The sequence below is a fragment of the Dreissena polymorpha genome, chromosome 5, assembly GCF_020536995.1.
Source record: "Dreissena polymorpha isolate Duluth1 chromosome 5, UMN_Dpol_1.0, whole genome shotgun sequence".
In the NCBI taxonomy this organism is placed as follows: Eukaryota; Metazoa; Mollusca; class Bivalvia; order Myida; family Dreissenidae; genus Dreissena; species Dreissena polymorpha.
The window spans coordinates 3,159,056-3,179,792 of record NC_068359.1 but is presented as its reverse complement, the minus strand read 5'-3'; the positions used below and the strand labels follow the sequence as shown (position 1 = coordinate 3,179,792).

Genomic DNA, 20,737 nt, shown 5'->3' with positions numbered 1-20,737 from the left:
AATACCTGTAGTTAAAACTGTGATTAAAAAAAATTGCAGGCTTACCTTAACTAAAGCATGGCACAGACACTGATGCGAACTTTTGGATGAAAAGCATAGCTTGTATTTTTGGGTGACTAGTCGAGCTAAAATCTATGCCCTGCCATTTATTAATGAGACAATATAATGCAATCTTAAAAATTGGTCTAGTCTCTGTTGGTAGTAAATAGTTATTAAAGTGATGATACTTATAGTTTTTACAAAACTTATTATGTTCAGGTAAAACCTTTTTGCGTTGGAAAAAGTATGGGAAAAAAGACTTGATCAATTTTAGGGCTTCCACTGTGTCACACACTTTAAACACCAAACCCATCATATTGAAATGTTTTCTTTATATATTTCAAGCTCATTTTACAGTATTTTTCTCAAATATATACATGGTTATTGAATTGTTTCAAGTTTTAAATAAAAGGTTCCATTAAAGTGACTGAAAACTGGTTGTACTGGGAAATAAACCCAACCAGGCCGGTACCCAGATATACCTACCCAGGGAGGAGAAAATGGGGCACATATTTTGGGAGGGGTGTGGGTTCAGTTTCAAATTGGACTGAATCCCTAGCATCCTGTCATTCTACTTTGATTTATGGATGATTGATTGATTTTAATTAATAATTGATTGATTTATTTAAAGGCTTCACTAATACAAACTCAAGAATGCATTGGTTTTTTATTGTCCCCTACCGATTAAACCGGAGGGGACTTATGGTTTGCGCTCTGTGTGTCAGTCTGTCTGTCTGTCTGTCCGTCACAATTTTCTGGATCCTGCGATAACTTTAAAAGTCTTTCATATTTTTCATGCAACTTGAAACATGGATGGCAATATGGAGATTATGCACATTTCATTCATTTTGTTTTTACGTCAAAAATTCTGGTTGCTATGGCAACGAATATATATAAAAAAAATCACAAAAATCTGAAAATGGTCGAGTTTCACCGGTAGGGGACAAATATTGCTTGGCAATAGTCTTGTTTTTATTTGTGTAGGCTCAATTTTAGTGTATAGGCATCTCATTTGAATTATTAACCAAGAATGGAACAGTCAAATGTTTCTTGATTTAGAACATTAATACTGTGTGTGCAAAGCTAGCTGTGTACTGCAGGTTTTACATATCTGTCACCTGAGTCCATCGAGTTTTGAGCAGGACTGTATAATGTGTTCAGTTGTAATTCTGCCAGTCTGACAGAGGCACTGATCTGAGTGGGCAATCCTGAATTTGATGAACAGGTTCATGGTTCATGTGATTGTGGCCTGTCTGCAGCTTGAATACAAGGACCTGCTCAGATCTTTAAAGGTGGTACGGAATCTTTCTTTTGTATCATGGATGCTGCTGCAGCCACCTGACATGTTGTTTTTCCATGACGATGATCTTGGTTTCTTTGAAGATAGTTGACCTGTCATTCTTCTCTTTCATACTCCCCTTCTTGCCAGAGTGTCTGCGGCTTCATTGCCAAGTATATTGCAGTGAGAAGGGACCCAATGCAGCATGACAGTGTGGACTCTGGACAAGGCAGTTAACAGGCCATTCAGTTGTTTGTCTCTTGCAGTGTCGAGTGCCTGCACAACAGAGTTTGAGTCGCTGAAATACACAACATTGAGGAGAGTGGGCTGTGTTCAATGTGTTTTGCGCCCTACTAATTAAGCCTAGAAGTTGGCAGGTAGCAAGAGAGATGTGTTATTCTCCACTTCTTGTAAATAATGTATATTCTGGATCAACCACTTTGGAAAGCCAAGTCAGCAGACCTGTCACTTAAGACATGAATCCAGTTGTTGTTGGCAGCAGTTGTGGATGTGTTCCATGGAGATTGTCTGCTGTGTATCAGAGGTCTTTCAACATCGCTCTAGCATGGGGTTTCAAGGTTCTGGTGGATATCTTTTGGAATATATCCCATGATATCTTGGCTTTTCCTCTTCAAAACCCTCATCTGGTGGATGAAGCTTCCTCTCTTCAATCTTTCGTTTTTTAGTTAGCTCAGTCTGTCTAATGGCATGAATTGGCATAAATTGTTTAAACTTTGCTGCCTGGGTAAGGCATTTGGTGTACATTTTGTCTAGCACCGGCTCTTAGCCCGTTATGGCCACCTTGTTCTGCACCTTGCTGACTCAAAGTATGACTTGCCTGCTGTGTCCCATGCTGTCACTCCATACTCAAGGTCTGTGCCACATGCCCTCACTCCATACTCAATTACATGTACTGGTCTGACACCACCCACATACTAGTACATCTTGAAGATTAATGCATGTGCCCCAATGTTGTGCCGGCAAGCTTTTTCATGAGTGCTGTCTTGCTTTGACTTTCAATGTCTGCTGTTTTCAGGTGAGTCACCTGTCGAAGGTCATGCTAAGGTAGGTGGGGTGTTTTTGGCTTGCAGCGTCTGTTTGCATAGGTTGAGGTTGGCCTTCAGTTCTTTGGATGAGAGACTAAAGATTGTATGGGTGGTCTTCCTGGAGTTGATGGTGGTAAGCCACTTCTCAGTCCTCAAGACCTTTCATTGACTTTTGCATCTGGTAGTTTGCAGTTGTGATGTGCTTTTCTGAGCACCAGAGTGCAAGATTGTGTTCTTATCCTGGTGCCAAGTTTGCCTGGTGTTGATAAGTTCCATGATTTAGCCCGAACATCCAGTGATGGGTCTCTAGCTCTCAACCTTACCTTGGTTATTCCACTTCTTGTGGATCAGGACCACATCAGCTTCTCCCAAGATTTGTGGAACATAGGTTATGTTCCAGCTGTTTTTGAAGATTTTCAGTATCAGTTTTTTGCCCTTGTGTCTAGATGTACTGTATATATTTCCTCCACTTGCGATTGAAGAATGTTCAACAGTCGAGGGTTATCTTGAGTTGTCGGTGTTCTTTCTTGGCCAGTTGCATTTACTCTCAGCCTCCATAGCCTTGCTCCTCACAGCAGGAGGAGGTGACCTATAGACTAGTAGCTAGGGTTGGACATCTTAGAGGAAGGGGGTCAGGCACTCTACCATCATGGGGGGCTCCACATGCAGAGCACCATGACACAGAGATCCATTGTTATCCATCATTTACACCGTTGTGCTTTATTTTTTAACCTTTCTTGAAGAAGGAGACTTGCTGGCCAAGGCTTTACACCACCCCTCCCATAGTTTTTCTGTCAGAGTGATCCTTCTCATGCCTCTTAACCTCAAGGAGATGTGGCTGAGATTCTTGTGTCCTCTACCCTTCAACCTGTCCAGCTTTTAAAGCCCTGTCAAAATTTACCCTCCTGCTAGTATAGCTCGCTAGGTTAGGTTATAGAGGCACTCAAACCATCGCAAGTTAAGGAATCAGCCTTAGTTAAGAATTTGCTTTCTGGTGATAGAAACATAAATTGCAGATGGAACTAGCAGTAACAAAGCACAATGTCCTCACTTGGGAAAGGAATACCAATGTATGTGATTTGAGATCAGCTTGAAGCACAAGGGATACATACAACACTTCCAAAAACTGTCCATTTCTCTTTAATCCAGTACAATCATTATTTTCAAAACTCACCATATTGATGATTAATGTGTATGAGAATGTTATTAATACAAAACTTTTGCATTTTTCAGAAAGTTCCGGTAAAAAGTGAATTATGTGCTTTTTTTCTACATGTATATAAAAATTTGATGTGATTGACGTCATTATCCCAATTGGAAATGTGTATATCAAGTAAATCAATATGCTTGCATCTGGAAATGTTTATATTTATCTATAGCCATCACTGACCATGGTTAATAGCCCCATGTACAGCTTTGTTACAGAAACACAGCTTTGAAAATCAATGCTTCTTTTTTCGGCATAGTTGTATTACCCAGCTTTTCACCTTAAATGACCTTTGAAAGCGTCCAATAAAAGTTTAATACAATTTACTATCAGAAGGCCCAAATGAATGCATGGAATTTTCGTATTGGTTAACAATACCAAAACTGTTCAAAATAGAAAACATTCAATCTACAAAAACCTATTCCATCTACATTAACAGGTTATTCTATAGACATTCTATTTTGTGAAGTTTAGGGTAAAAAAAGTTCCAGTTCTGCGTGGGCTTTTATGAATTAGGATACAGTAGTGCGTTTTTCAATGATGTAAAATGCGTGTACAGCTTGAAACTATTTCATCTCTAATAAAAAGGCTAAAGGGATACAACACATTTTCACATTAAACTCTGGACCCCAATACAGCTTGTGTGTGTCCCTATATATTTAGCAGATTAGAAGCGCCAGAGCATTTGTACTACAAGACTATTTTCTCATATTTGGAAAGTATAACAACCATGTTGCGTTTTGCACTTGTGTATTTTATATTATATAAATGTTGTTATTCCCTATCCTGATATTCATTTTGACAAACATATTTTAATTGTTTTCAAAATAAAACATTTAACATGTATTAAGTTTTTAACAAACCGTTGTTCCAGCAGGGGAATCGTGACCTCACTTTAAATGCATTGCATTTCATCCCGCAAGGTATTAATAATGTCTGTTTGTGGTCAGGAAAAGAATCCTGATATAATCGCTATCATGTTAACTAGGTGAACTGATATTATAATTTGACCAGAAATATTTTTAATGAAAATATTATTATGGTATGCCAATAATAGATTCTTAATGTGTGTACATGATAAATACCATTTTTGATTCATTCTATTAGAATTATTCCACCGTATTGACATATTTAATTTGAATGATCATGATGAATCCCAATACTATTAATAATCACATCAAATAACAATGTCCTGCAAACCACAACAAGTGCTTTTGAAAAACGCACATATAAATATTAAACATTCTTGTGTGGCCGGTTGAATTGTATGTTTTTATTTAATTCCCATTCTTTTTTAGTAGTTCTGTTCTATACCTATAGATATATCATCAATAACATCTAATAACGCACAATCAGCCATGAAATCTGGCGCAATACCCTATAACTAAGGGTGTGACGTAGAACTGTGCAGGAAAAAGCATTTTCTATCTTTGATCGCCTTGATATCAGTGATTATCTTTCACCAAGACCAAACAAAATTAAAGGGGCCTTTTCACGCTTCGGTAAATTGACAAAATTGGAAAAAATTGTTTCAGATTGGCAAATTTTCCTTGAAGTTATGATATTTGTGAGGAAGCAGTAATACTGAACATTTACCATGCTCTAAAATATCCATTATGTGCATCTTTTGACGATTTAAAAACCTGAAAATTATAAAGCGTTGCAACAAGAAACGATTGAATAATTTGGAGAATTCTGTTGTTGTCGTATTTTTTGATACTACGAGGATTGCATATATAAAGAAAAAATTACATCAGCAATGGTATGAGAGCGGATGGTCTAGTGGATAGAGCGGTAGTCTTTTGCTCCATGGCTCTAGGGGTCAGTGGTTTGAGCCCTGTTGAAGGTTACTTTTTTTTTAATTCTTTAATTGTATTCTTGTTGGTTTTTTTTACTAGAGATTTTTAGACCCAATGTTAACATTTATCAATCTAAAGCATTTAATGACAAACTTCAATACATGCCAAAATCTGTGAAAAGGCCCCTTTAATGCTTTATATCTTTTTAAAGATATTTCTTCTTTATTTCAATCTCCTAGTATACCTATCAAGGTGATGATGTGGTCATTGTGCACGACAAAAAACATTTGGTTTATAGTTTTATATAAACAAGCATTATTTCCAAATCAGATATTTTTTACCTTAAACCTACTTGTATTGCATTGACAGTATTCACATAGTTCTTCTATGCTTAAATAAAGCACTGTTGTTTCACCTCTGTCCTTGAATTATTACCTTTACTTTGTATGCAACCACACGGTTCTTGTGCATGACAATTCATCTCTAATATTTGAACACATTATTTTTAAATTTTACATGGCATGGTCAAGTTCTACAGTAGAGAAGCACTATTTTGACAATAAAGTTCTTTATTTTTATGCCCCCCTTCGAAGAAGAGGGGGTATATTGTTTTGCACATGTCGGTCCGTCGGTCCGTCCATCCGTCCACCAAATGGTTTCTGGATGATAACTCAAGAACTATTAGGCCTAGGATCATGAAACTTCATAGGTACATTGATCATGACTGGCAGATGACCCCTATTGATTTTCAGGTCACTAGGGCAAAGGTCAAGGTCACATAGACTCAAATCAGTAAAATGGTTTCCGGATGATAACTCAAGAACGCTTAGGCCGAGGATCATGAAACTTCATAGGTACATTGATCATGACTGGCAGATGACCCCTATTGATTTTCAGGTCACTAGGTCAAAGGTAACAGTGACTCAAAACAGTAAAATGGTTTGATGATAACTCAACAATGCTTAGGCCTAGGATCATGAAACTTCATAGGTTTATTGATCATGACTGGCAGATGACCCCTATTGATTTTCAGGTCACTAGGTCAAAGGTCAAGGTCACAGTGACTCGAAACAGTAAAATGGTTTCCAGTTGATAACTCAAGAATGCTTAGGCCTAGGATCATGAAACTTCATAGGTACATTGATCATGACTGGCAGACAACCCCTATTGATTTTCAGGTCACTTGGTCAAAGTTCAAGGTCACTGTGACTCAAAACAGTAAAATGATTTCAAGATGATAACTCAAGAACACTTAGGCCTAGGATCATGAAATTTCATAGGTACATTGATCATGACTGGCTGATGACCCCTATTGATTTTCAGGTCACTAGGTCAAAGGTCAAGGTCACAGTGACTCACAACAGTAACATGTTTTCCTGATGATAACTCAAGAACTATTAGACCAAGGATCATGAAACTTCATAGGTACATTGATCATGACTTGCAGATGACCCCTATTGATTTTCAGGTCACTAGGTCAAAGTGACTTGAAACAGTAAAATGGTTTCCGGATGATAACTCAAGAATGCCTAGGCCTAGGATCATGAAACTTCATAGGTACATTGATCATGACTGGCAGATGACCCCTATTGATTTTCAGATCACTAGGTCAAAGGTCAAGGTCACATTGACTCGAAACAGTAAAATGGTTTCTTGATGATAACTCAAGAATGCCTAGGCCTAGGATCATGAAACTTCATAGGTACATTGATCATGACTGGCAGATGACCCCTATTGATTTTCAGGTCACTAAGTCAAAGGTCAAGGTCACAGTGACCTGAAGCAGTAAAATGGTTTCTAACGTATTCACACAATGGCTGCCACTACAGCGGACGGCCCATATGGGGGGCATGCATGTTTTACTAACAGCCCTTGTTTACATTTCGCTTCAAATTATTACCTGGACTATGAGGGCAGCGTTCACATAGTTTTTGTGAGTGACCATTTCATATTTTGATACATTTTTTTTACAAGATATTTTAAAATCCTTCAAAGCAATTAAGATGGGATGGTTACAGACCGAACTTTCCCCTATTTTTATAAGCAAGACATATATTTTTAGCCTTTTACCTCAAAGTTTGACCTTCACCTTAAATATGACATGATTGTATAATTATACATCTGTGTTTTGGATGGATCATAATTATATAATACAGAATTTGAATTTGCTTTTCCCATTTCTTAAAGGTAGAATGTAGTCCAAAAGATCTTGATGGATAGTTTAAGCTGGTTGGAACAAAGTGACCTACAGAAAAGTGTTAAAATTTAGTTACTTGGATACTCTGTTGTTAAGTTATTCTTTTCAAAAGAAATATTACACTTAAGGGGGTAATTTCTTTAATTAATTGCTTTTCTGTTTATTGCTCAAAGAACATCCATCTTTTTTACACCAACTGTTTGTCAAAAGGAAAGAAAGATGATGTTTTTAGATGGGCGCTTTAGCGCCCGTCTAAAGTGCTTAGTGTGAAATTCAGGTCGATACGACTAGGTATGATTAACCCAATACCCGCTTGCATATCCGCGCAAGAAAGAGTTGTATAATTTATGCAAGAGGTTTGAGTTCTCCAATTATGTGTATTCACAAATGGCAACATTATATTAATATCGTGTTACATTCAATATTTTCTAACGGTGTTTTATAGAAAAGAATCAATGAACAATGATCGTATTATACGTGTCGCCGAGGAGATTGTTTATGAATGATTAAAATAGTCCACTTTCTGCTGCGTGTGCGAGACGTAGTATTTTCGCTCAGCTCATTCATAAATCTGAGGCTGGCGATAAACAAAGGGGAGTCCGTGTGAGAATAACGCAGTAGTATAAGGTTACGCTTGTTTATATTCACAGGTCTCAATTAATAATACGTTGACCACGAGTTCAACAATTATTACAGGGATACGATAGACAACATAAAAAAATGTTTCATTATCGCTGAAACTGTTAAAAAAAACATTTAAATATAACAATAATATTCTCTAAAAAATGTAGTCTTGCTGTTTTGAAATAAGGTTTGGAATTTTGTTTTCTAAATAACTTAATTCAAAACAAAAGTTTAATTATAGTGTTTTTTACTTGTTAGTCGCATATTTACCGCATTATAATGTGTGTTATAATAGGCAAACCATACATTAGTAAAATTCAATCTGCCTTCGCACAAAGAAGGAATGGGTCAATTAGGTGCTGCGTTTCCTTTGCTTACTTCAGTTAGAGGTCAATTATTTAAGTAATAGCAGTCACAAGGCTCCGACTTCAAAGGAATTGCGGAGCTTTCTTACATAATAAAAGTCGTAGTCGCATGGTATTTGCGTTTTGCGTCCTATTTGGTCACGTGGTTCTTTTTCCCGGTTGTTTTGGCATTCATGATATATGAGGCTATTAATAGATGCGTCTGTCGATAAATAAAGGAAAGTTTACGGGTTATAACAACGCAATAGGTTACGTTCTCGCATACAACTCAATGACGTAGTACAGGTCGTAAAATGAGAGATTCGGGAAAAAGTTGACGCTTATTTATATCAAAGACCCATATTATCTATAGGTCTTTGTTTATATTCTCAATTTATAAAACGTTGAACATAAGTTCAACAATAACTTCAGCGATACGATAGACAATTTAAAGTTTCATAATTGCTAAACCCGAATATAACAAACAATTTATAATAATAATACGAATGCAATAGCAGAAGGTTAGTAGAAGGTTAAGCTTGTTTATATTCACAGTTCTCAATACATAGACAGTTGGATATGAGTTCATGAATTACTACAGGCATACTATAGGCAACCTCGAAAATGCTTTTTAATCGCTAAAACCGAAAACAACCTAATATATTATATTAAATATATTTATAACAATAAATGTCTTTTAAAAATGTAGTCGGCGTATACGCTGACTTTGAAATAAAATTAGCAATTTACTTTTCTAAATAATTAAATACTATTAAACAAATGTTAAACTATTGTGTGGTGTTTTTCACTTGTAAGCTGCATATTCACCGCATGAAATGTGTGTTAGCATTGTCAAATCACACATAAGTGTGAGTAAAATAAAAAATATACTACGGGAGAGCACTTCATATGTGTCCTCATATGCCTTGTTATGAGTATCTTTCTTCACTATCGAAATATATCATATGTTTATATTTGATTTAAACGCAGTTTTCTTTCGACACATTTAAATCACACGTCAATAGCGCCGTCATGCGAAAATGGGTCTTATGCGTTTCGGCAAGCGTTTGTTAAACCCAACATGTGCTTTTGCGCAGTCAGGCCATAGGCGATGCTGTTCGCTTTAAAATCACTCAATATGTTATGTTTCTCCTTACCAGAAGGAGTGATAGCTGAGTGGGCTATTTATATGATGGGCGCATATGGAATAAGACCCATTTTCACATGACGAGGGTCATTACAAATCTCATTGCGAATTGAAAATGCCACATTTAAGAACAATGCTTTTTGATACAAAATTGAATTGAAAAAAGCAAACTTGTTAATAATGGCAGCCTATCCACACATTAAGGAATGATTTCCAGACGTGCTGACCAAGTACGGCAAACATTGTGGTATGATAATTAAACGATTTTCTCTTATCGTGACACTATACTATTTCGCTAATGATTGTTTTCTCATCTTGGAGGCGAAAGTGAAATTCTGCGAGATGGATTGTAACGCGTAATTGTAACAGGGCCACAATTTGTGTCGTTTGAGCATACAGAGAGTAGTCCGGAATTCCTTACACTGAACAGTGCTACATCCTTTGAATTGAGCACATACGCAGTGATGTAGCAAAAATTCAGAGGTTGTATCTCGAATCAGCTTATTAAATATTCGAAAATATTCATGCGTGTCTGTTGGCGTTATGTAAAAGTCACTAAGATGAAAACTGAAACAGCTACGCCTAAAAGCGCATGAGTGCTCTATACCTATGTTTATGTTAGCGTTGTTGACACCGTGTGAACTGCTCGGGTAATAAGTAAAGCATAAACAGCAATGTTTATATACTTTTATTCCTCCATATACAAGATACGAAGATTGTTGTATATTTTGAATTGTATATTGTGTCAAAAATCAAAAGTTTTGTACACGGAACTTTCATTATGAATTTATATTCTTGGTGAGATAGTCATTTGATATAAGAAAAAAATATTCCTTTAATATGGTGACTGCAAATTTTCTTTATATTAAGTTATCATTACCATTTTCATCATACTTTCTATGCTTTCAGAACTTCCAAAAAGCATGTTGTTTTTATTTTGTCTTAGTTATTTCTATGAAATAATAGGGATGATAAAAAGTGCACACAAAACTCGACCCGTGCGCTATGACACACACTTTATAAAGTTGAATGGCGTGTGTTCATTTCAAACTTGCGATTGATTTTCAAAAATGAATTGCGTGTTGAATTATGCAATAGCGAACATCTTCAGTGCCTTCAGCGCTTTGATTATCAAATGCATTCGTTTTGCTTTATGCTGATAAAAAAACTCATATTGGAACTAAATTGAGCTCGAATAACATAAACTGGATGACATGATGTTTTTTATTTCATAAAAGCTGCATAGACCTTTCTTCAACTTGTCTGATAAATTTTGGTAAACAAAATCACTTAACTAGTAAATCATGTTTACTTTACATTCAAATAGACATAACATCCTGCGCAGTGAGTCCAGATGGAAACAGGATATATTTGACCAACATCGCTTGTGACCAGCTGGTCACACTGTCCAGGGATGGAAAAGTGATCTCTACGCTCACTGATACTGCACTGGTCTGGAGAAATCTTGCACTGGTCTGGAAAAATCTTGAAAATTCTGAAAAAATCCCACCTGGCATTCATGTGACAGACTCAGGATATGTTTTTGTATGCGGAGGCTGGTCCAACACAATCGTCATGGTGGACAGAGAAGGGAGACAGAAACTGGCAGAGGTGGTCACAGAGGAGTATGGTTTGGACAAACCAACATTAGTATACTACAATGAAAATACAGGAGCACTCATTGTTGGAAATCATCGCAATAAGTACATAAGGGTTTTTAAGACTACCAATATGTAAATGTTTGACAATGGAAATTTAAAAGTTTTGTTGATAAAACAAAAATCATTTATAAATAAAAGCTACACTTTCATTAAGAAAACAAGATCATGTAAATTTACAACATATTCTTAATTTAAACAGATAACTGTTGTTAAATAATAAAATATTACTAAATAATTGAATTGAATATAATGATAATTTCAAATAAAATGGTAATGATATGCTGTCACACATTTAAATAAAAATAGTATTCAAACTGTTATAGTATTTACGAAAACCCTTCAAAGTATTTGTGGATTAGATGTTTTTTATTTCACAGTGTTAAAAAAATATGTTTGTGACTGATTCTATTTAAGGCATCAAATTTTTTAAAGAATAAGATGAACTGATTCAACATAAGTTAAAGGAAAAAAAATGATTTTAAATAATAATACATGCACACAGTTGCTTTACTCAGAGATTTGATGGTTAAGTGTTAGTCATGTGTTTTTAATTTTTCTATGTCTGCCTGTCTGCCTCATTTGGGTTTGAATACGATTGCACATACTTAGGTTGATTTATTTCTATTGAATCTATTATTCCCCACATATGCCTCTTTTGGTTTATACTTTCCGCTTCTGTTTTTAATTTAGATACCATACTTGCAACTTTATACAATGTGTTTTGATATTGTTAAAGGTTATTTAAAAAAACAAAAACAAGCATAAAACATACTAGTATATTTTCACTGTGATGCTGCATTCGAATAAAATTACAATATAACAAGCATTCCCCACCCCAACCCCCCCAAAAAGTAAAGGGATGTAGAAAGCCTGGGTTTGGTAAGGATGTCCCCTCCTCATGGTATGAGACAGTTTTACGGAACGTGAATAATGGAGTGTGTTATATACTAAAAGGCATGTTTTTAAACAGAATGCAAGCAATACACTCAGGATTCAAAACATTTATTGGCCCTGAAATAAAAACTTTCAAAATGTTTTATACATGAAATTAACTTTCTCTAATGTGACTATTTTATACCGACATTTTTCTGGTTTTGATTCTCCATTTAATTGTAAATTTGTAGTCTTTAGTTTCAGAATTGTGTGGACTATGAAAATCATAAAATAAAATCAATGTCATAACAAGATACTTATCCAATCCATGTTATTCAACAAAAAATCAATTAAATCTGTAATTCATATTGATCATTGTAAATATTTGCTTGTGCAATTTCTGAATTTCCGGTAGTGAATGGAATAAATTCAACCTGTGTTTGATTGATTGTCTCAGATGCCTCATTTGTACCCTGGCAATATTTAATATGTTGAAAACATGCAATATTTCCACTTACACAGTTTATTGCTTTAAATGTATGAGTATGCCTTGGCTGTTTAAAGCATGCAAAGACAATTAAGGGATTATGAAGACTTATAAGCATAATCCAGAACAGTGAGTTCTGCTGACAATGGTTCCTATGCTATTTTTGACACAGGGGACACTATACCCGACATTGCCTCCTACATTTGTGCCATCCCAGGTATTTGTTCCAATTTAATATTATGCAAATTTTTAATTGACTTTAGTTTGGAAATAAACCAAGAAGATGGTCTGTTAATAAGAAATAATTAGGCATTAAGTTGATCATTACTTAATAATTGAATTAAACTAACATTTGTCGACTTATTATAAATCTGCTCAAAGTTGTCATTTAGAAAAAATTAATGCAATACCAGGTGTCAGCGTACTATGAGGCAATATAACCTATTTGTATGGAGGTATTACTATTTAGTTCAGTTTTGCATATAATTGAATTGGATTCGGTTTTAACAAATTTTGATTATAAAGTCGATAGAAAATCTGTAAAAATATATATTTAATAGAAAATAGCAACAAATGTCAGGGCGCGAATATGTAGGAAGCAATTTCAGAGCTGTCAATGTAACATTGGAACAATTGTCAATGTTGTCAAAAAAAACAACAACAGCGCACCAACCAATGTCCGCAAGAACCAATGTCCTGAATCCTTGTCAGCAGTGCCATGTCATATTGGCCTTGGGGAAACCCTGATATGATATCATCTACATGTACATTCATTTACATAGAGCGTAAATCCATATCTGGCATTAACAGATATTTAAAATTGAAAAACTTTTCAAAGGACTTTGTCAATTTTTACACAATCAATAATATTTCATTTAATAAGGAAAATATAATAATGTGTAAGTATTTATATTTTTCATTCCCATGTGTAACCTTATGCATGGGTAATTATTACAAAATATGTGATTACATCTAAGTAATTGTTCACTATAAGTTAACCATGTATTATAGCATAATATTAATTCAGTAGTATACTTGTTCTAAATAAAAGGTTTAAGATTTTAATTGCAAAATATAGTGTAATGTAATATAAAATATTATAAAAGTTTGCTATACACAATACACTTACAGATTTTTTTTCCGTGTGGAACACTGAATTTCTATGTGATCGACTGCATGTATACACATAAAATAAATATTATAGCAATTTTGAAAATGTATGGCTTCTTTTTTGTTTGTTTTTTATTAGAATCTTAATCATCTACTATTACATGTATAATATATAAACACATTTGCTTTTAAATTAAGTTATTGTTTTGATAGAGTATTTGTCCATTTGTTATATTTGACCTAAATGTGACCCATAATTTGACCTATATTTAATCAATTTAACATATGTTTGATTTGTTATTCATTAGTGGTTTTAATTGCTCGTCCTTTTGTTGTTGATTTTTGTTTCTATTGATTCTATTTATTGCCGTTATGGAGTTTTGCATTACTTCTGTCTATTGGTTTTGAAAGATATTAAGTGTTTAACCACCTCAAAACACACTGACAAATTAAATTAAGATCTAAAATTTAATTTGTACAACAATATAAAATGACAACTTCTTTCCACTGTTTAAAATCAAGGTACCGTAATTTCAGAAAAAAATTGTCATGCATCATTTAAGTGCTTGTGGAAATTACTGAGCAATGAAAAATTTGTTATATATGTACTGGTAAGGAATTTATTATTCTTGGTACAACAGACACCAGACAATCAGCATGTGATTAGTATCAGTGATGATTGAGTCACTAGCATTTAGCAACATTTTGCACATTTATACACAGACAATATATTTTCTTTTAATCAGAAAACAAAATTGATATCTTGCATGTACTTGTACGTTACTAAATAACTGTTTGTATGTGCATTGTGTCCATACATCGTCTCCTTCCCTTGAAACATAATACATTTTTTGTTTGTAATGTATTAAATGCTTTAAAAAAATGATCGTTTAAGACAGTGATTTGTTACCAAACACTTCAATATCACAGGTGCTCAATTTACGAGTAGATAAAAGCAACTTTAATTAACAACTGTGCTACAACAACAGATTGTATGTACTGCTTTTCAGTTATCTTATGTCTAAACTTGCTTAATTTATGTAAAATGCATTATAACATTTGTACCTATTCTGTACATACAAAAATCTAGCATGACAGGTTATTGTGAACAGATAATGTGACAAGTTCATGTAACAAATTCATGTGATAGATTCATGCAGCCAGATCATGTGAAAGGGTTCATGTGACCAGATCATGTGACGGTTTCATGTTACCTGAGCATGTGATGGGTTGATGTGACAAGATCATGTGACAGGTTATTTGACCAGAATAGTGACATGTCAATGAGACCAAATCATGTGAAAGGTTTACATGACAATATCATGTGACAAGTTTATGTTACCAGATCATGTGACAGGTTGATGTGACCAGATTATGTGACAAGTCCATGAGACTAGATCATGTGAAAGGTGTACATGACAAGATCATGTGACATGTTTATGTCACCAGATCATGTGACAGGTACACGAGACAAGATCATGTGACAGGTTAATGTGACAAGATCATAGAACAGGTTTATGTGACCAGATCATGTGAAAGGCTCATGTGACCAGATCATAGAACAGGTTTATGTAACCAGATCATGTGATAGGTTCATATGACCAGATCATGTGACAGGTTAACATGACAAGATCATTTGACATGTTCATGTGACCAGATCATGTGACAGGTTGATGTGACCAGATCATGTGACTGGTTGATGTGACCAGATCATATGAAAGGTTGATATGACCAGATCATGTGACAGGTTGATGTAACCAGATTAAGTGACAGGTTCATGTTACCAGATCATGTGACAGGTTTGTGTGACATGTTCATGTGACAACATCATGTGGTAGGTTCATGTGACCAGATCATGTTACAGGTTCATGTGACATGTCCATGTGACCAGATTATGTGATAGGTTTGTGCGACCAGATCAGGTGATAGTTTTATGTGACCAGATCATGTGACAGGTCCATGAGACTTGATCATGTGACAGGTTGATGTGACAATACCATGTGACGGGTTGATGTGACAAGATCATGTGATAGGTTCATGTGACAATATCATATGACAGGTTCATATGACAAGATCATAAGACAGTTTCATGTGACCAGATCATGTGATAGGTTAATGTGACCAGATAATGTGACAGGTTGATGTGACCAGATTATGTGACAGGTTCATGGGACCAGATCATGTGACAGGTTGATGTGACCAGATCATGGGACAGGTTGATGTGACCAGATCATGGGACAGGTTAAAGTGACCAGGTCATTCAATAGGTTTATGTGACCAGATCTTGTGACAGGTTCATGTGACAAGATCATGTAACAGGTTTATATGACTAGTATGTGTAACAAGTTAATATGACAATTGAATGCTAACAGATCATATGCCAGAGTAAGTTGACCACAGAGTGCGATTAAATTTACAAATCATGAGGGTGACTGTTTAATGTGTTGCCAGATCATGTGACAAGGTTCATGAGATTAGTTCATGTATTGGTAACAAGACAGGTCTTTAGGAAATAATCATTCAACAAACTTCTGTGGAGACAGTCTATTTAAAAAATCTTATGAAATATTTGAAGAAACTTATTCAATGATAATGTTTCACCCAGAAAGGTAATAAAATATTAATTAAACCATGTTTGTATTTTGCCATTTTTGAATGGCAATCTTGTAAAAAAAAAATTCTTTGTAAGTAGACTGAACTCCAATTAACAAATAATTATCTGCATGACATATATTCAATGGGTAAATTTCAAATAAATATTTGTCTTTTGTATCTTAAATGTATTCTTCAGCGTTGCATGATGGGCACACAAATTCCATTAATCCTACTAATAATATGATGTCCCACATTAATTCAAGTGTTATTTGTCATTTAAGCAGAGATTTGTAATTTCTTTCTTCCATTGTCCGCCATCTTGTAAAAATTACATATGCGACATGTGTGCATAGCAATGTAAATTCGTATATGTGGACTACATTTTGGAACCAGAAGTTAAGCCTGTTTTCATTAGGCCACAAAATGAGACGCTTTGTTAGCACTTGTGGAGAATTCCCATCATGTTAACATGCGCGTAAGTTTGTTTCCCTTAGACAATATCATTACAATTGTTGAACTTGTACGATATTTAGAAATGTATTTGTTTTTGATTGTCCAGTATAAAGGCAACTTTTGGCAAGAATGTATCATTTGGTGAAAATTCCATGACAGTGGGGAAAAATACTTCTTGGGAATTCTTGGCGTTTATACATTTATACTCCATGTGCAAGGCACATCTACCTACGGAGCAGCTGAAAGGACTGCTGAACGTGCTGGTCTACACATGTGACGAATGCACAAAGAGCACATATATCGGTAATACCAACTAAAGGGTGGATTAGTTTTCGACCAAATGTTTTATTCAATAGTCTATACATGTTTACAAAGTTACATTAATACATGTATATTGTTTCATGTTGAAATGTAATAACATGTAATGTCTTATATTTCATACAATAAAACATTCATCTGATAAAATGTTTCAGTAAATGTTTCAAATTTATTCACTTGCGATTACATTTTGTGTTGTTTTAACTACAAACTTATAACAACACAAGCTCTGCGGTCGGAGACAGATCCCCCCCCCCCCAAAATAGTGCCTTGACACTGGATTTTAAGCTCACCTGAGGGATTGGTCTTTGTCCGTCATCCGTCCGTCCGTCGTCCACATTTGGGTTTGTAAACACTCTAGAGGCCACATTTCTTGTCCGATCTTCATGAAACTTGGTCAAAAGATTTGTCTTAATGATACCTCGATCGAGTTTGAAACTGGGTCAAAAACTAGGTCACTAGGTCAAAAAATTAAAAACCTTGTAAACACTGTAGAAGTCACATTTCATGCCCAATCTTCATGTAACTTTGTCAAAATTTTTGTCTTACTGATATGTTGGTTGAGTTAAAAAGTGGTTCTGATCTATTGAAAAACATGGCCGCCAGTGGGCGGGGCAGTTTTACTTATTTGGCTATAGAGATACCTTGTAAACACTCTAGAGGCCACATTTCTTGTCCGATCATCATGAAACTTGGTCAGAAGATTTGTCCCAATGATACCTTGATTGAGTTGGAAACTGGGTAATGCTGGGTCAAAAACAAGGTCACTAGGTAAAAAAAGAAAGAAAAACCTTGTTAACACTGTAGATGCCCAATCTTCATGTAACGTTGTCAAAATGTTTGTCTTAATAATATGTTGGTTGAGTTCAAAGTGGTTCCTGTCGGTTGAAAAACATGGCCGCCAGTGGGCGGGGAAGTTTTCCTTATTTGGCTATAGAGAAACCTTGTGAACACTCTAGAAGTCATAATTTCCGCCAAATCACCATGAAACTTGGTCAAAACATTGGTTTTATTGATTTCTCGGACAAGTTTGAAAATGGTTCAGATCGGTATTAAAACATGGCCACCAGGGGGCGGGGAAGTTTTCTCTATATGTATATAGTGAAAACATGTGAACGCTCTAATAAGTCACATTTTTGGTCCAATCTTCATAAAATTTAATCAGAACATTCGTTTCCTAGATACGTGAGTTAAGTTCGAAAATGGTTGCGGTCCGTTGAAAAACATGGCTGCCAGGGGACGGGGCAGTTTTCCTTAAATATATATAGTAAAAATGGCTTGTGAACAGTCAAAAAGTTACATTTTTTGCCCAATCATCATAAAACTTGGTAAAAAAATTGGTTTTATTTATATCTCTGACGAGATCAAAAATGGTCCAGATCGGTGAAAAAACATGGCCGCCAGTGGGCAGGGCAATTTTCTCTATATGTATATAGCGAAAACATGTGAACACTCTAGAAGTCACATTTGTGGCCCAATTTTCATGAAATTTGGTCAGAACATTCGTTTCCTAGATACAAGAGTTGAGTTCAAAAATAATAGTTGTGTTCCGTTGAAAACATGGCTGCCATGGGGGGGGGGCGCATTTTCCTTATATTTAAATTGTAAAAAAAAGCTTGTGAACACTCTAGAAGTCACATTTTTTGCCCAATCATCATGAAACTTGGTGAAAACGTTGGTTTTATTTATATCTCAGGAGTTCAAAAATGGTCCCGATCCGTTTAAAAACATGGCTGCCAGGGGGGGTGGGGCAGTTTTCCTAATATGACTATAGAGAAACCTTGTGAACACTCTAGAAGTCACATTTTTTGCCTAATCATCATGAAACTTAGTCTAGACATTGGTTTTATTGATATCTTGAACAAGTTGGAAAATAGCTCAGATCTGTGAAAAAAAACTCACTTTTTAGCTCACCTGATTGCTCAGGTGAGGTTTTAGGATCGGTCTTTGTCCGTCGTCCGTTCGTCCGTCCACATTTGGTTTGTAAACACTCTAGCATTCACATTTCTCAAGCATTCTTTATCAAAGTTGCTGAGAAGCTATATGGCCACTAGATCTCAGTCAAGTTTGATAATGAGCAAAATCGCGTAATAAATGCCAGAATTATTGCCCTTAGATTGTCAAAATTTTCATTATATTATACAAAATCCTTGTTAACACTCTAGAGGTCACAATTTTGTTTCAGATTTTATGAATCTCGGTCATAATATTAATTTTTGTAAGCATAGTTTGATGTTTGGTCATGAGGGGTCAAAATATAGGTCACCAGGTCAAATCTTACAAAAACCTCGTAAACACTCCATACACCAGAGCTTTGGTTCAATAATGATGAAACTTGACCAGGATGTTTGTCTGGACAATATCTAGGTCAAGTTTGACATTTGGTAATGTGGGGACAAAATCTAGGTCATGGGGTCTAATCTTACAAAAACCTTGTTAACACACTAGAGACCAAAGTTTTGGTCCAATAATGATGATACTTGACCAGGATATTTTTCTTGATGATATCTTGGCAGTTTGACATTGGGTTATGTGGGGTCAAAATCTTGGTCAGGAGGTCCAAATCTTACAAAAACCTTGTAAACACGTGTTAACTTAGCATTACTTGCAAATGTTTGCATTGCAAAAAAAAACATGCAAATGGACAGTACTCAATAAGAATTAATCAATTGCTCACACTGCAAATGTAAACAGAAGAGAATCAATCTAATATGCTCTAGAGTACTGAATTTTCAACTAATTAATGAACAAGGCCTTGTAAAAAAAGGTGAGCGAACTAGGGCCATCTTGGCCCTCTTTTTTGCAACAAAACTGACCATAAGAGTTAATCTTATCATATTATTGTGACAGTGACCTTGACCTTTGAACTAGTGACCCCAATTTAATTAGTGGTCATCTACTTCCAAGGCCAATGCACATACGAAGTATCAAGCCAATAGGTCCCTCCGTTCACAAGTTATTGATAAAAAACAATTTTCATTCTTAATGTGACAGTGACCTTGACCTTTGACCTAGTTACCCCAATATCAATAGGGGTCATCTACTGGCAAAGGCCAATGCACATGGGAAGTATCAAGCCAATTGGTCAATCTGTTCACAAGTTATTGATCGGAAACGATCTAGTCTATATTGAGCATACTTTTAATTGCTTTTACGCACTTAAACCGGTAATAATCGATCATAATCGACCATTATTATTATGGAACACACACCATAATTGGCCCCCACAAACTACCCATACATCATTGACATGTCTTATCTAAGCCCCTTATGCACAGCGGATAAGCGCAATTATTGTGTTTTGATTGGTCATTGGCAGAATGCAAACAACATTGGTACCAGAGCTTGCAAGTGCTTGTGAAATTTGTACCCATGGCGGCGACATGATTGGAAAAAACAAGCAATGCGGTGAATTTTAATTTTGTAGTCCAGGCAATGTGGGCCCCCTGTGCTCAAACTACCTGGGGAATTATAGGGTTTTACTATAGGTAACTTAAAAAGTTACACAAGTTCAACTCTTTTTTTCATACGGCAAGTTTTTTAATTTATAAGTTTGAA

At 35.4% G+C, this 20,737-nt stretch overlaps 2 protein-coding genes across 2 annotated transcripts in view; one reads left to right on the top strand and one right to left on the bottom strand.

Moving 5' to 3' along the window:
- The window catches only part of LOC127832268 (uncharacterized), a 31,099-nt gene extending 13,787 nt beyond the window's left edge, over positions 1-17,312 (top strand). The window contains exon 3 of the mRNA XM_052357651.1: positions 11,010-17,312. Within this exon, the coding sequence (XP_052213611.1) occupies positions 11,010-11,419 (410 nt within the window). The 3' untranslated portion in view covers positions 11,420-17,312. The remainder of the gene's footprint in view (positions 1-11,009) is intronic.
- LOC127832267 (glutamate receptor-interacting protein 1-like) overlaps positions 1-20,737 on the bottom strand; it is a 222,989-nt gene that overhangs the window by 115,178 nt on the left and 87,074 nt on the right. The window lies entirely within an intron of this gene.